We start from the raw sequence: 17,735 nt of genomic DNA on the forward strand, positions 1-17,735 counted from the left end.
AAGATGGAAAATATTGATTAATTGCTCAAAATTCTGAAGTCGACGTTGTATTCATGAATGATTTCAGAACATTAATTTTGCTTCAAATCTTCAGAAGTTTCGGAATTCTTGATATTTTTTGATTTCTTTCTAGGAAATTGGAATTTGAAAAACATGAATCAAGGCATCAACGCCTCAAAAAGTTTTAAATGTCTGAATCTCTTGATGATATTCTTGAAATTTTTTTACCCATTTTCTATTTCTTCGGCAATTTGGATTGGAATTATTTTTTTGTTTTTATTAATTTGTCGTTGAAGAGTTGTGATGCAAAATTTGCAAAATCATTTCATCGCAGGCTCAGTAATCATATTTTATAATAATTTAAAATTTTTTTAAAAAAATTATTTTGAAGAAAAAAAGCTAAAAAGATTGAAAAATTTAATTACTTTCTTCGCCGTTAGAGTGCGTTATATTCTCAAAATACAAATAACGGCAACACCGCGGTGTTATTGCTGCGCTATCATTCTATCATGTCTTCAACTTTCGTCAGCTGTTGTCTTTTATGTCAGTGTACTGTTATACGTTTGTTAATCGTAGCTATGTGGTGCATAATATTTCTTTGTTTAAATTTGTCGTCTCATTCGATGTGATACGCTTTTAAAAAGAAAAAGATTTATCGTTGAACTGTATGTTACCTCGTAGTGTTTAAATTACGCTTTTACTATAAGTTTTCGTGGTGTTACGTTTACTTAAGATATCTGTAGAAATGATGGCCACTAGTCCAACCACCAGCGCTGTTCGCACACTTTCTATGGAGTATAAAAGTTTACAAGAAGAACCAGTTGAAGGATTCCGCGTAAAGCTTGCCCAAAATGATAATTTGTTCGATTGGGAAGTGGCTATTTTTGGCCCTCCAGAAACGCTTTATCAGGGAGCTTATTTCAAAGTAAGCATTATTGTGTATAGACCTTGATTATAACAAGTAAGGATTACCTACTCGTGTCGAGAGTACCAAAATATCACACCAACTTTCTACGCATTTATATTTATAAATTTATGATAATTCGTCAATGGTACGCTAATTTTGAATTTTGTTGATATTGTTGTGATAACCTTTACACGAGGATAAGTTCACTATACTAGTGCTCTCAAGGCAAACAACTTTGCGAGTATTTTTCTAATCGTTGTGCATCTTTGTCATGTTCGATGTACTTCCGCTATGTCAACGTGTGTTTTTGTTTTGCAACTTCCTCGCAACTTTTCGAATCTGAAATAAGTAGACAATATCAATAATTCCACCAAAATCAACGTTACTCATTTTCTTTAGTATATGAAAATTACTGGAGCATGTCGAGAGAAAGTTTTTACTCAGCTCGTCATTTAACCGTTCTACTTGATGAATACATACGACGACGTTGCATCAACATAGATGCGTCATAGTGGTCGAACTGACGTCTTCTCTCGCATAAGATGAAAAAAAAACACGAACTTGTTTTGTATGTATTTTTTTGTATTAAATTCTAGGCACAAATGAAGTTCCCGTCAGATTATCCTTATTCGCCGCCCAGTATTCGTTTTCTCAATAAGATATGGCATCCAAATGTCTACGAGGTTCGTATTATGAAATTGATCACGGTCGAATACTCTTGAAAAAAAATTACCTCTTGTATGAATTTTCTAGAATGGTGATCTCTGCATATCAATTTTACACTCGCCTATAGATGACCCACAATCAGGAGAACTTCCATGTGAAAGATGGAATCCAACGCAGAACGTTCGGTTCGTGGAATATTTCATCATTATAATGTTACGTAGCATTCGTTATCGAATGGATTAACTAACGTCGGATTAATTATTTTTCAGAACAATATTACTCTCTGTTATATCGTTGTTAAATGAACCTAACACCTGTAGTCCAGCCAATGTAGATGCGTCGATTATGTACAGACGTTGGAAAGATTCAAAAGGCAAAGATACAGAATACGAAAATATCATAAGGTAACTTCAGTTTTTTCGTTTTTCTAACCTGATATTAGTATTAGGTATATCCTGAAAACTTATCACGTACTCCACGACGAAATCAGTTTAAATTCAAAAATAACTTATCGATTTTACTGCCGCAGTATTCTTAATTTATTCAAGTCAAACTAAAATTATCATTTCGCGAATCCCTCCATAGATGGCTGATAATGCGTAGTAGGACACTACATTGAAAAAATCTTGTTCAAGGAAATACCTGTTCTGTCAATATTTTTTTCTCTATAATGAAGAAAACTGTCTCCTAAACAAAGACCAGCAAGTACTCAAGGTTGAAATACATACTTGAGAATTACCTACTCTTGGAAAATTACTCACGTTTAATTTCCGGTACCCAGCCTTAATTATTATCGTTATGGTTCCTTCTCAAATGCTTATAAAATGTTGCAACGTAAATTATTAATCTCGCATTGTTCCCTATCACTCTTACTGCGTTTAATTATTACATATCGTAAATGTTTGCTTATCGTCTTTTCCCCACCAGATAAATAATAGATACGTTGATGTGTGTATTCCTGGGCAAAATTTGAATCACACAATTCGGTGTGTTTTTTAGTTGAAATTTTCCGCTTTCGTTCCGTGAGTTATTGAGATAATATGTACATTGTACATGGTATCTAAATTTATTTTCGATTGATTGTCAACGTTCCTGTGTTTATAGGATTGTTCAGTCGTTTACCCAGTTTACAGGAGTTCTGTGTATTTTTGCTACTCAAGAACTGAAAGGCGATAGGGAGAGACTCTTATGATTGTTTGTCTCGACTTGAACAATTGAACATTCTTAAATAATGAAAATTTCTACGAAAAAATAGGGATCATTATTCATATGACTAGACTGAACCTTTGTTTTGGCTGGTCAAGTTATTCTAAAGATTGACAGGACAATTCATTATGTTTCCGCTTTCTACCAATATGGCCGATCGGAAGGACTAGTCAGGACACGTCAGGAGTAAAAAAAAAGACTGCGCATTGTGGTAGTTGTATTGTTCATCAGGGAAACCAGGGGTTCTCAGAATATGGCATTGTAGCAAAGCACATTCTTTTCCTCTAACACTAACAGTAACTCATTATCTCTGTCATGGAGAGCTATATTTTTTGCTAGTGATATGTACTTGAAATATGACATTGTAGCAGAGCACATTTTTTCCTTAAAATTAACTCGTTATCTTTGCCATGGAAAGTTGTATTTTTTGATATTTCAAGAGCTAGAAAAAATTGAAATTTTACTCTTTGGTTCAAATTATGTAAGTTGAAAGTTTCAACAAAAATCAAAAGACAGTGACAGTGGCGTAAAACATTTGTGTTTTTCTGGAGGAAAGAGGTCATTTCTAAACATTTGTGCGAAAGAAAGAAAAGACCCTGCTTTGCTACCAAAACATATTTTGACTCATGTATCCCTGGTTTTCCCCCGTTAAACTAAGGTTATTTTCTGCTTCTTTCTGTCAATTCTGAATTAAAATTAGTACCCTCTCTTTAAACCCCTCCTCTACGCAAAATTCAAGGCAGTAAGATTTTTGAATTTGAAAAAAATGAATTATCGTGCTTTTGCAAACCGAAAATGGAAATAGAATATTTGCAGTCTTTTCTGTGTAGTGTTCGAGTCCCATTTGCGATGATCATAATATGTATATTTTTGATGATCTTAATAATATTCTTAAAATCTGTTTTTTTTTTCTTGAAAAAATTACAATTAAGATTGAGCAATTAAAACTCTGCGAATGGAAAATTCTGTTTTTATGTGATGAACCCTAAAAGTATAAATTTGGTTGCTTGCTCACATCGAATGTTGCTTCAACAAACGAGAACATTTCTTTGGTGAATTTAATATTCTCAATTTGAGAACTGTAACTACTCCGAACTTCAAAAATTTCCAAAGTGTTGATACCTAATTTTGAAATTTGTTATCTGAAATTTTTACTCTTGAGTCTTGACCATCCTATGGATGTCCCAACTTTTGAAATTAAAACGGCTCGAATTCAATTATAAACTCACGCGAGATTCCTTCGTGAGTAATCGAGAATTATGCTTTATTCGTATTCGTTCATTAATGATACCAAAAAATGGAAGAAATTTAACGTATGTACATTATACAATAACGTCGTCGAGTTTACGTTCATAAAAAACAATAAATAATAATATTAACCTTATCGATGCAATCCAATCTCGATATCGTGCAATTAATACTCCTTTCTCTGTCGTAAAATTACAATACACTCGAGATTCATTAATAAATAAATGTTTTAATTTGTTTAGAAAACAAGTATCAAGTACTCGACACGAGGCAGAAAAAGATGGCGTTACTATACCCATGACATTGGAAGATTACTGCGTGAAAACGAAAGTACGCCCGCAAGACGAATCTCTCGATATGACCGATTTTTACGTCGATGATTTCGATGACTCCGATGACTGCGAGTCAGATATCGATGATGCCGACGAAGCAGACAAAGACGATAGTGGAAACGAAGAATCGTAATGCATTTTTCTCGTTTATTGTACCTATGTTCCCCATGCCGAGGTGGAGATGTAAACGTGATGCAAGTATTTTGAAACAAACCCCAAATACCAATGGGGGTATTTCTCCTCCTCTTTTTTTTACTCGTTGCAAAAACAAATTTAAATTTACTCTGTTAGGGTCTTTTTTTTTTTTTTGAAAAAATTTTCCTCTTGTTTTCCTAATTCTTCATGTAACACATTATTAAAGTGACTATGTAATTTCGAATCAATCGTTGTAAATCAGTTTTTTTTACCAGCTTCGAAGTAATAATCGTGTTATTATTGTGTAATTTGTGTACAAAAATTTCAATGTAGAGGTATTTTTTTTTATTTCTTAATTTAGTAAATATTTGGCGTGTAAATTTTGTATTTTATACCTTTTTGAATTCGCTCGTAGAGGTATTTGCGTGTAAAAATTTGCAAAAAAGGAAATCCAGAGTCTTCTTATAGATACAAATCGATGTAGGCGTAAACTTAATTAATCCTCGCTTATTAACGAACGTAGGGTATTTGTATGATTTTTCAGTTGCTTTAATATTTTGCATTTGTTCGATTGCCGGCAATTAAACAAAGGCTCCCTTTATTTTAATCAAGACGTGATCGTGATTATTTCTTGACGTTCAAAATGTTCAATCGATTCACGCTATCGCTAAAAATCCGCTGAGAAAACTGAAAAAGGTTTTATTATAAACGGAAAACAGTTATTTTATTTACATGAAGCATTTCCTAGCGGTTTTCTTAACATAACATTATTTTGTTCATGGCGTTTTATAAAAATGGCAAAATTACAAGAATGAATTGTCGTTGAAGTTCTCATTTCATGTAGCTTAAATACATACACACAAATGAAATTTTACTAACATCCTCCCGATAATACATATTATAAAAATAATATAATTGTACTGCTGTTGTTCCTGAAACATTTTAGTATCGTTATACAAAACCACTGTACGTAAGTTGCATATCTACCTCTTCAAATATAAATATTTTCTTATTCACGAGTGTTTGAATTTCCATCTTCGGTTTATTTTTTTCATGTCGCTCTAATGATCCGAATTTCTGAAAAATAATAGTTTCAAGTATTTTAAATTATCGTTGAATGGCGCAAAAACGTGAAGGAATGTTAAAGTATGAGCCAAAGTGTCTCGATGAAAGATATGGACTAATGTTGATAAGAGGTTTTCGTGATTTAAACAATGTAATTTGTTAATGACCATGAAAATTTTACTCAATATCGAACTGGGCTATAAAATAATATAAATCGAGTGTTCAACAATGAAAATATAAAATAATCTTTTGTGAAAAAAAAGTTTTTTTTTGCGTCGCACCTGAATACTTTAGTACACTTTCTTATCAATACTTAAGTAATTAACCACGTGAATTTGATTTGAACTATTATTCTGAACAACGAATTTCATTCATTAAAAAAATTATCTACCGAGGAGTTGTTATAATGGGTGTACTCGTATTCAGCATACCGGTTAATCTTACACTAGGTGCACTGCGTGCTCAAGTATAGAGCATTGCTTTGATATCATTGATTAATTATGTCAAACCTCAATATTTATTTTTGAAATTATGATAGCTTTTTATTTATTTTGTTATTTTATAACTTTGCCTGTGGTTTGGGGCTATACTTCAAAAAATTGCATTATTGAAACCACACCAGTGTATTTGAATAAAAATAATTTATTATTACTTACTTCACAAATATTTAATGATGATATGAACGTAGCCAAAAATGAGTAAATGAAGATTCCATCTAGTATGATCTGAAAAAAATTTCAAAAAATGAGCTTTATAATATACATGAGTAAAATAGGTACAAGTGCAAGTGACAGAATATTTTCCAAAACCTTCAAATTCAAGTGATTTTAGAGAAAAGATCTCATACTTTTTTGTACTAGAGGATTTTTTCGCGCGTTCTATTAATAGGTACTTCAATTATTTGTTATAGTCTTTTTTTCCTTTTTCAATTACAGATGAGTAATTAAAGTAGGTACCTATGAGTAAATAATGAACCAAGGTAATGAAAATGGCGAACGTGACTCGAATATTTCATTATTCATTTCATCAAACATTTTCGAATTGTTTTTTTTTATCAACCCATCGATTAAAATTGATAATGGAACTTTTTTATCAAACCGTGTACCTATAAACTTTTTGTCTGTACTTAATGTTGAAATTACAACGTTGAAATAAAGTCGAAAACTTTTTAAAACAGAATCGACGCGTTACGTAGCTACCTATAAATAATTGATTCTTTTCGTACAAATAACATCTTAAGTTGAAGAAGACTTAATTTATCGCCTCCTGTGTCAGAAAATTACCTGCGGAATTGGTAATTTTTTTAGGAAAAAGAATTTCATTGATGTTGTAGGGCGGACTATGTAAATTCGAAGATACGTTGAATTTTAAGCTGCTTTTGAATAAATGATTTTTTTCTATTTTATTTTGGATTCTGTGATGAGGTGAAGTGTCCGTTGTTCCTGTAAACAAGACTAAAGTTACAATTTAAGAAACAATAATGACTCGAAGAAACCTGAATAGACGAATAAACCGTACCTTTATGAAATATTGCTGAATGTACGGTGGTTATTTGAGCTAGTGATTCTATCGTAGTGGAAGTTATGTATTCTGTGAATAAACAATTGAGAAAAATTATTAAACGGAAAATTTTATCAATATGTATCTTATGTGTTTTCTTACCGTATAACCGAACTGTGCCTTCTGTTTCCCCCAATGAATTTTTGGATAAACATCGATACTCGCCGAAATCACTTTTAGTTATATTTTGTATGATCAATTTGGTGTAAGTACGATAACTATTGGAAGTTGTACGAATATTATGTTTGGAACTTTGTGAAATATAATCGTCATTCAGCATCCAGTAAGTCGTTGCTAGAGGATTTGCTTCTGTTTGACATTCCAAAACAACGTTTGATCCTAACGAACTGGCGATTAGCTGATTGGTGACTATCACAATTGGTGAAACTAAAGAAGAAAAAACGTGAAATTATCGTGATGTTGGATTTAAAATTTTGAAAAGATTTATTTGAATATTAAAGGGGTATTTACATTCGACATTTATGAATATCTTTTTGATAACAGCTGGAGGAGCTCCATTCGCTGCTATGCATAAATACCCAGCTATATCAGTTCGACTGATTCTTTCAAAGTGTATTTTTTCACCAGTGAAAGCAGGACCTGCAAAGTAGTTCTTGGAGGTCAAGTTCGAGGTTCTCGATGAGTATTATCGTTTAAAATAAAACAAATGTTCAAGGTCGTATCAGTAGATAATGTCAACAACAGGCCTAATAAACACGATTTCTTGGAATTGTAGGTAAAGTTTTGGTTTCAGTGAAGTAAGTGGGCTAGATAATACAGGATAAAACTTTTTAACAGAAATAATCCAACAATCGCTGTCATTCTCGAATCCCTGAATAAGAAATTCCTTTATCTACACAATTTACGATTGAAAAAACGCTTCTGTTCAGGATATTTCTGTGACCTATTTAGAATTTATAAATGTTTAGTTCTTCAAGGTCCCTCAACTTTGACGAACATCACGTCAATAATTGGCATAACTCATCACTGAGCAATAGATACCTACTCACGAAATGATTTACAACAACTGCCACTAGCTCTCTTCTCATCAGAAAATACATATCATTCAAAAATTATTTTTACAACAATCTATGTTGCAATAAACCTTTTGATATCGTACATCTACGTATTTCGATGCATTTTTTAAAAATTTCTCGATAAAAATATCATGCTTGAGTATTCATTAATAAATGTTGAAAATGATTATTACATCTTACCTACCTTTAGTTTTTTTATTTAAGACAATATCCCCTGCGTCTTCTCTTTTCCATACAATTCTGGGAGGTGGAAAACCTTGAGCTTTACACGTCAATGTTAAATTTTGATTTTCTCTTACAGCTACGGTGGCAGAACTTGTTGTGCCATCTTCAATGAAAACTGGAGGAACTGAAATTTTAAAATGCAATGAAATACTTACGAGTGTAAGTAAAAGAGAACGTTGGCCAAAATTCTAAAAATGAAGGATTCATTTCAGTTTTTTTTTAATTTACAGAAAATTATGATATCAAAACTTGAATCGTGACAAACAATAATTTTTGTGGGTGGTGGCAAAAGGGATAGGAAAAAATAACAATTTGGGTTGAGAAACTGGAGAACAAATTCATCACATTGTATTTTGGCAATTTTTACCATCGCTTCTAAATTTTTCGTTTTTTTTTTTTTTTTTTTTTTTTTTTTTAATTTAAAAACCAAAACCCGGCCACAATACTTTTCTCGCTTTATTTTTCACAACATTTTTTTTGTGGTGTTGAGCCACAATTTTGAAAAGTAGTTTGTTGCAAAGGAAATGGGTAATTTTCACAGTAATTTTTTCAAATTTTTTTTTTTTTTTGGGTGTTTGTAATTACCTACTAGATTATTATTTATTACACCCGTCGTATGAGATTTAAATCGAGTTGGTAAGGTCAAGTTTTTTAATTAGGTCTAAGAATTTTTTAATTTCGGAAGGGTCGTCTGGTATGAATAGGGATCTTTCATCTATTTGTAGGGACAGTCTGTGCTGATGTAAGGAGGATTGTTGGCTTTCACTTTTTGTAATTATTATGAAAATTTGAATTTTCATATTGAAAGTTCAAATTCGATCTCTCCAAATTCCGATTGCTGATTTTGAATTCATAATTTAATCTCTTTGAAGCTTCGTAAACAAATTTACACAAAATCCATTGAACTCGTATTAAAAATCAAGTGAAATTAGAGAACCCGCTTCTTTTTCGTTCCAGTATTTACGGCAAACTTGTTATGCAATTTCATTAACGTATGTATTCTACGATTGCATAACCGGTTTGCCATGAATTTACATCAACGAAGGATTTTCTGGTCTAGCTTTGCTTGGACCCGGAATTTTCTCGCTAATTCGTCTTGTCGATAATAATTTACAATAAAAAATATAGGTACCTATATACTTAGTACGTATGTACTGTAGGTACATATAAAATATATCTATGACAATTTTTCCATACACAGGCAATTTTTTTATTGGTACAATTATTTTGTCATTAATTTTAACATAGGTAAGTCATCAAATGATTGAATTGAATGATGAGAACGAGTGAATTTTATTCTTGTCCATCATTTCTCAATATCACAGTACCTAACTGTAGTCTTCCCATTCATCAATTTTTCATTTCATTCAACGGAAAAAAAATTTTAAAGAAGATATTCGCATACCTATATCCAAATTACAATAGAAAATATCCACGTAATCATGACTTTTGTAAACACAAAAATTATAATTTTCTTGTTGCGTTGTCATTGTCAAAGAGTGAATGAAGTAGGTATACACGCTTCATAGATGATGAGTATTTTACGAAACGCCACATATTTTTCAATTTTCTATTTACCTTAGTTAAATGAAATTTAATTTGCATTCGTTTACTTTTAAATGAGAACTTTTAAAGTAGAGAAATATTAACATATTAACAACGTTTCTACGGTTTTGTCGACACAAAAATAAACAAATTCGTTTTGTCGTCATTTTTGCTTACAAGCGAATGAAAAAAAATTAGGTGTAGAATCATACGCGAGTATACCTAAATGAGTGTAAAATATCCCCTTTTTTTCACTCCTAACATCGGGATGATTTTTTTTTTTTATTTCACGGTAACAGAATAGTTATTCATACGGAACTTCTTAAGTTTTGCCATTTTGAAGGGAAGCGTTGAATTAAAGATGCGAATAAAGTTAATGGTAAAAAATATCTCTCGACTGTATCAATAAGAAATGAAAATTGACAATAGCTAGACGTTTTGAAAACCATTCGAGAAGCGCGGTAAGAGGTTAATATTTAATTTGGCTGGCAAAACGCGAGGGTGGAATTTAAACGCGGTGGAAAAGAGAAGCATAAAAATTCATCGGTAATTACGAATACAAATTCACATGTAAAGAAGGATAAAAATGTTGTTTCGAGTAAGTAAGCGAGTATAATTATATTCTAATATCGATTCCATTCTTCTTCTTTTTTTTTCGAGCACATTAAGAGGAAAATTTATCATAATGTCATTAAAATTATAGGGTGTGTGAAGAGTAGGCATCTCTACGAAATTAAACAGAGTAGGTACAAATAATCAAAGCGTCATCGTGCGTAGAAGGTGAAAAAAAATTACCTATAACTTGAAGATATCCTACTTGACTCATGATAGGATTGGTATTCACTTGACACATGTAATATCCACGATCCTCTTGTTGTACTCTGGTCACGTGTAAAATCCAGCTGTTTTTATTATTTACCGAAATACTATAACGGGGTATTCGCGATATGACGTGTTTATGCATTGTTACTACCATTTTTCTATCGATATGTATCCATAGGACCTGAAAGAAAAGTCGAAATTCATGCCTATTAGATACATATAGGTATTTTAAGTAAGATACGCACGTAGATGTATCTACCTACTCGTATTCGTACTTGTATATGATTCTTCCCTTTTTATACCAAAATACTGCGTTAGTACAGCTCGAAAAAACCGAGCATTTCTTTGAATCCCTACTGAAGCCGGGAGCTAATTCTTTCATGTTGAATCTCATTATTTCATATGCCTCGTATTTAATAATTAACTAGTAGCTTTGAAAAATGTTAATGTTATATCTTTGTCGAGTATCGTGATATTTAACAAGACACGTTTGTTAAACTATGTGCAAACATATTAGTGTCTTTTTTTTTTGTATTCGCAATTGTTTGTTTATCGAACTAATGCACATTGCCGAGGACCAGACGAAGGAATTTTACTCGCTTTGGCTGACTTTTTTTACGATTTGAAGAAATTGACTGGTTTGTTGTGTTTTTAAAAACGGTGCTTTCAGTTTCCGTAGGAAATATGTAACTATTAAAATTCATCAATTTATTTAATTTTTCCCTTTAAACTTGGAATTCTGATTCAATTCATATTAGGTAGGTATTGTCATCAAGAACTATCTGCATGAGTGTCGAAAATCTAGCAATTAAGTCAACTTAAACACTATAAATAAAAATAAAACAAAATCACTCGTTAAGAATTCAATTTCAAAATGAAAACCTAACCACTTTTTTAAAATAGGATAGGTATTCAGAAAGTTCATCGATAAGTTTTAATTGACTTGACGAAATATTGCAACATTTCAAGTAAATATAAATGTGTCTAATACGCGTAGGTATCTAAAGTTTTTAGGGTTTTTTTTTTCAGATTTTAAAATGAGCTTTGCACAAATGTACACATTCTCTGAATCATAAATATTAAATGTTCAATTAAATTGTAATAAAAATTGAATATTAAATTTGAAAAAAATCCAATTTAATGATAAACTCTTTTATAAAATTATGATGAGAAGACTTTTTTTTTTTTTTTTAATGCATATTTACAGAAAACTAGGTAGGCAACTTGTCTTACAATGGTCGTGGACTAAGTTGAACATCTTCATTTATTAATCCCTGATGTTTTTTCAAGTTTTGAATTATTGTATTTTTCTTCGTATTTTTTTGCATCTTTAAAAAAAGGTACCTACAGGGTGCCCAGAAATATCGAGTACCCTAACGAAAGTTTTTCATTAAAAATATAGGTTGGCAACGTGAAATAGATGCATATGATTGGTGGAATGTTATCTCTCCAGTCCAACAACTAATCACGTGCTATCATTATTATCATTCACTGTGACCAATCCGAAGTATTCGGCAGAAAACTTTCTTTGAGGTACTCGATATTTCTGGGCACCCTGTATGTAGGTACCTACTTAATAGAAAAAAGTAATTTATAACTAGGTACCTACCTTATAGGTTCCTAAATTATTAACAACACATGGTAAAGAGGCATCTCGTCCCACTGTTACTGTAACATTTGGAATTGGCTCGACAAATTTGGGCCCATTTTCTTCTCCATCGGTTGTTGCTACCCAAGAAAAAAAAAAAGTATAAGTATTTTTATATTTTTATATTACCTACCTACCTATAAAAATGTATATCTACAGGCTAGAAAGCTAAAATTGAAAATTGTTCATTTTTTATTTAATTTTAGGTAAAATACTTATTCTTATTCCTAACAAAATTAGCAGATGAACTACAAGTTGAAAACTATGTGTATGTTCTCTTTATATGGATATATGATGTGGATATTTTCGTATCGTCAAGCACTGAATAAAATAACTTATTGACATCCAAATTATTATCATCATAATCATCATAATCATCATAATAATAATATGTGCTTGTGTATGAACTTATACTTGTATGTACCTCTACCTACATCTCGACATACCCACGAATACGGATATGAACACACGTAATTATATAGACGCGACATAACGAACTGAAAACTTCTTCAGCAGCTGAAAACTTTCAAGATCAATTCTGCTTTATCTAAAACTTACCTACATAAAAACATTTTCGAGCTAAATTAGTTCTTTTACACTTGCCATCGTCTCAAAGCTAACTTCAAAAAATTCCCCCGAAAAACTAATGAATCTAACTTATATGTAGAGGATCTAATTTTCGACAACTTTTGCCTTTGCTGGCATTAGAAATACATAGGTATCCACTTCCTACAGAAACTGGTACATATTTGAGATACCTATGTTTGTACCTACTCGTACCTACCAACGCTACGTAAAAGAAATGGGAGGGGATGATTTAGAGATCACTTTTTTTTTTTTCAAAAATGTCGCCTCGCCTAGTACGTACCTATGTATATACAATCAGGTGTCCAGAAATTGATGGATAAAAGACAATTATCCTTTCATCTTCTCCATTGAAATTATTGTTTTGTAGGTATAAATCCGAACAAAAAAAAACTAGGTATATATCTACATAATCGCATCAACTTGGAAACGAGCATTAACAGGGAATCGAACACAGAAAAAAAAAACTTTTCATTTCACGCTAAAGTTGTATGTACCTACTCCCTGCGCTGATTTTTAGTTAGCAAAATTATGCTCCGCGTCGAGTAAAAATCAAAGGATTAAATTTAAATTAAAAACGGGGTTTAGAAACTGTCATCGAACTTCCATTCCATTCCATTCCACTCGTGCTGATCTCGTCGATATAGTATCGAAAACGCAACGCGGTAAAACCATTATCAAAATGTAATAATAATTAAAAACTGGTGTTTAGGATAACACCTTTGCCGAGCGGATAAAACTTACAAATATTATCTTCATATAACGAGCGAATGATGTGAGCTGCTGGGTTTAGTTGGTTAATCCTTCATTTACTGTGGTGTTAGCAACGGAAATCATAATCAAAATTTTTCAATTAAAACTCTCGTAGTGTAGAGTGTAACTATGGGAATTTTTAGATATCCATTTACAGCGGTATGCAGGACTGATTTTCAACAAATCAAAAGATAGTATTGTTTATTGAATAGGTTGGAGTGGAAGTAGAAGTAGGTATTGTACCTATTGGTCTGTATCTTAATACTCCTATTGGCTCCTCTCGTATAGGTACTTTTGTGTGCGCTTACTTGTCTTCCTCTTCTTTTTTATCCTCTAATGACTAAATTACATTTTAGATCATACGAGTATGTAGATATTTTACATATCTTTTTTGAAATGTTTAATTTTAGAATCCGCATAGGTATTATTATTAGATAGGTACTGAAAATTTTTGAGTTGGTGCTTGCATCTCACCAAAATTGAAGGAAAAATAGGTTCCATAGCATAAGTTATGTTCCAAACCGGTATGTTTGGAAAATTCAATTGGAAATTATCTGCACTTGAGCTAATTGCATTTTACATTACCTTTTGAGTAATTTCGTTTAAAAAAATTGCGAATTGAGCTGAAAATTCAAGAAGAAATTCAAAAATACTGTGAATGTGATGAATAATTATTTATAATCTTTTTGAGGAGAGAAGGAAAGAGGACGTAATGCTGGTGCTGGTGTTGAAGTTTCCTCAATTTTCATTTCGCAATTTCCGCAAAATGAGAAATCTTTTTCAGCACATTTTGTTCAAATGTGATCATTTTCCAATATGACAAAAAGTATAGGTATACCTCTTTACTATAAAATAGAAAAAAATCGAAGAAATGAGAAAAGTCAATTTTACCCCTTTTTAGAGGGGCTATTGATGATTATTGATCAGCGATCTGAAAATTATCACGAGAGTTTTGGGCCACAAGAACCAACTCCCTTTGATTAATTTCAAAATCCCAGTCGGTGGCCGATTCATCCAAGGTGTTGACTTTCATTTATCGATTTTTGGTGAATTTTTGAAGACTTCGCGATCATGAAAATATCGGAATTCAATCTAATTGACGTTAAAAGCAGAAATTTGGTTCAATTTATTCTCAGATTTTAGACTTCAAAAGTGATTAATGAAGGTTTTGAGACATTCTAAAATTTACACTGAGTTTTCAAGTTCCTTATTTTTTTTGAAAAATTCCTTCAAAAAGGTCAGTTTGACTTTGAATTTTCAAAAATTCGTCTCTACCTTAAAATGTTAAAAATGACATTTTTTTAGTTCCAATAAAGTATCTAAGGATATGTTACTAGCTCACAGTTATAAAATTCTTTGAATCATTTTTTTTTCAGTTTAAAATTTTTTTTACCATTTTCACTTCCTCTCTCCTTCTATTTCTTCCCCTACCTCATCAATTTCTGAGAATTTTATAAAACTATAGTAAATTTTTCAGCGGGTTTTCTTACCATTTTAATATTAGAAAATTTTAAAAAGAACAACTAAAAAAGTAATCTTTTGGGCATTTAAAAAATGAATTAAAAAACTTTTTCAATTAATGAGGAGATCCTCATCAAACCTATTTTTATAAGTTTTGTTTTTTCAAATTAAGTTAGTAGGTAAAGGTATACTTATAATTTAGCTTCTTTTTAAAAATTAATCTTTGAAAAAAATAAGCAATAAATTTTGATATGTACCTACTTTATTAAAATGCTTATACCGGAAAAGGAGGAGCAGGAATCAAATATTATTATGTACCAAATTGAAAACTAAAAAAATCTTTGTTATTTCTAATGGTGTTTTACCACAATTTTTTATACCTAGCTTCCAAAAATTTTCGAAAAAATTTAGTTTATTCAGAATGCAGTTTCCTTTTGTAATAAAATAACTTGAAGTATCGGAAATTTCCATTCTCCTTCAATGTAATGGAGTTTATTTCACTCTGTGTCAATTTTAGTAAGAATTATAGTCAAACAACAATTAAAATATCCTTCACCATTTGACATCATTTCTCTCCTTTTTACGTACTTAGGTTTTATTCATTTCAGGGTGAAAATTTTCTTTTTACTTTATACAGCAATAACAATGAATTGATACGTATACCTCCCTCAGACTTGAGATGGAATTAGACATGCTTAATTGTCTAGCGGCATTTTTCAACCTTGATAAAGATTTTACACCGTTGAATTCGAAAATTGAAGTCGAATAAGCTTTTTTTATTCGATAAGTTAGGGTCAAAATAAGTACGATATTTTATCTAAACGTAAGTACTCTGCGAAAAATAAAATATTTACAATACTGAAATAGTAGATACGTCTTGAACGATTTCACCTGGGATTACATATTGGAAAAATTTATTAATTTCGAGATTATTTTAAATACGTGTAAAGCATACCTATAAGTAGATAGGTATTTATCTCAAGCAGCAAATTTTCATTTTATAAGCTAAAAATGCAGCTTGAAAATGTAATTTTTTGACAAGTTCTCGAACATAATCAATCACTGGAAAAGTAACTAAATGAGCCATGGTGATCCTTAAAATGCCTGTGATATCCTTCAAGTGTTGAGATACCTAATTGAGCCAAAATTTAATGCACTTTTCAGAACGAACAAAGTTTGGTGGGTACTCAACTACTCGCCATCAGTCCTTTTTACTTTTTTATTGTAAAATTATTCATATTCAAGGAGGGGTGAGGGGAAGTACCTACCCAATGCATTACACCCAATCATTTTCATTGGTATAGGTTCTTAAAAACTTGTTTAAAAAACTTCTCCGTATTGAGAACTAAATTTTTTTTTCTTTTTCAATTATTATCACGACACTAAAATATTTACCTATAAATTTTAATTTTTATGCAATTAGATGACGAAACCTAATAAAATTACGATGAAAGAAATTCATCTTGAATCAACGTTCCTTTTTTCTAATTAGAAAGAAACAAAAATAAACCACTTATGAGGTGCAATATCCCGCATTATTGCAGTTGTTCGAGGAAAACTCGACCAACGTAATGAATACCATTGTTTCAATTCACTAAATTCAGCAGATTTTTTAGCCGGACGAAAATCGTGGGAAGAATTTTCTCCATTAATTCATCAGGGTGAAGAATAGGCTTTTATCGACTTCTTTCTATCTCGAGTAATATCTAATCTGAAACCTAATGAATAATTTATAAAAATATGTGTGCCTATTTACATTTTAAATATCACAAAAACAATGAGAAATTCATTCAAAATTTTAAAATATTTCTTCAACTTATTTACACATGGTCGTTTGCTTTCAACACAAATTTACCGGCTCGATTTATTTCCATGCAATAAAACAGCTCTATGAAATATGTAAATAATTATAAATTTTAAACGAATAAAAAATATAATTAGAAAGAAACTAATTATCAATTTTTCAATATCAACCTTCGTATTAAAAAAAGCAAAATGCAAAAAAAAATTAAAATACGTTAAAAATAATGTAAAAAAAATAAAATGAATTACCTTGGCTAATAATCAAATAAATATACGACAAATCGAGTAAAAAATTTTTCGAAGACTGTCGAATCACGCGCTTCATCTTCCAACGAACCCGGTACACGTTTTTGTTTGTAAATGATACGATTACTTTAAGTGAGAAACTGTTAAGCTTTAGAAAACAACCTTTTAAGTTCATTTCTTTACGGTCCATGCGCGTGTACAATTTCACACGAATAGAGCACTGTACTCGTAATTTTCAAATTCTACTTATTGAAATTTTTTTAAATTAATAATATTAAAAATACACATGTACCTGGGTCTGTATATACCGGGTAATGGGTTGAAATTTTCGCAACATTATTTTCCTCCCTATAGACATTAGAGCATGTCAAATTTTGCATTTAAAACTTTTTTAATTAGGACTCGGATGTTTTTTAAGGACTCGTGTGATATCGTGGTTGATTTTTTTTTTATAGTTCATTTGTTTGAGTATGTTGGCGATTCATTATAAT

The 17,735-nt window shown here is 31.2% G+C and overlaps 2 protein-coding genes across 3 annotated transcripts; one reads left to right on the plus strand and one right to left on the minus strand.

The window, feature by feature from the left end:
• Positions 1 to 522: 522 nt before the first annotated feature.
• Positions 523 to 5,508, plus strand: LOC135836092 (ubiquitin-conjugating enzyme E2 R2). The gene is made up of 5 exons (XM_065350691.1): positions 523 to 925; positions 1,504 to 1,590; positions 1,661 to 1,758; positions 1,843 to 1,977; positions 4,270 to 5,508. The coding sequence occupies exons 1-5, from the start codon at positions 746 to 748 to the stop codon at positions 4,490 to 4,492; spliced, it is 723 nt and encodes a 240-aa protein (XP_065206763.1). The 5' UTR covers positions 523 to 745; the 3' UTR covers positions 4,493 to 5,508.
• Positions 5,177 to 17,424, minus strand: LOC135836089 (lachesin-like). 2 transcript variants are annotated; one of them, XM_065350684.1, is made up of 10 exons: positions 17,248 to 17,424; positions 12,358 to 12,476; positions 10,722 to 10,929; positions 8,341 to 8,505; positions 7,591 to 7,719; positions 7,222 to 7,506; positions 7,078 to 7,149; positions 6,843 to 7,013; positions 6,216 to 6,284; positions 5,177 to 5,571 (listed from the first exon to the last, which is right to left on the minus strand). In XM_065350684.1, exons 1-9 carry the CDS (start codon positions 17,417 to 17,419, stop codon positions 6,217 to 6,219), a joined length of 1,389 nt encoding a protein of 462 aa, XP_065206756.1. In that variant the 5' UTR covers positions 17,420 to 17,424; the 3' UTR covers positions 5,177 to 5,571; position 6,216. The 2 variants fall into 2 exon arrangements, with proteins under 2 accessions (XP_065206756.1, XP_065206757.1); XM_065350685.1 differs by having other exon boundaries at positions 6,843 to 7,001; positions 17,248 to 17,407.
• Between the last annotated feature and the right edge of the window lie 311 nt (positions 17,425 to 17,735).

This window comes from Planococcus citri, chromosome 2 (assembly GCF_950023065.1).
Source record: "Planococcus citri chromosome 2, ihPlaCitr1.1, whole genome shotgun sequence".
In the NCBI taxonomy this organism is placed as follows: Eukaryota; Metazoa; Arthropoda; class Insecta; order Hemiptera; family Pseudococcidae; genus Planococcus; species Planococcus citri.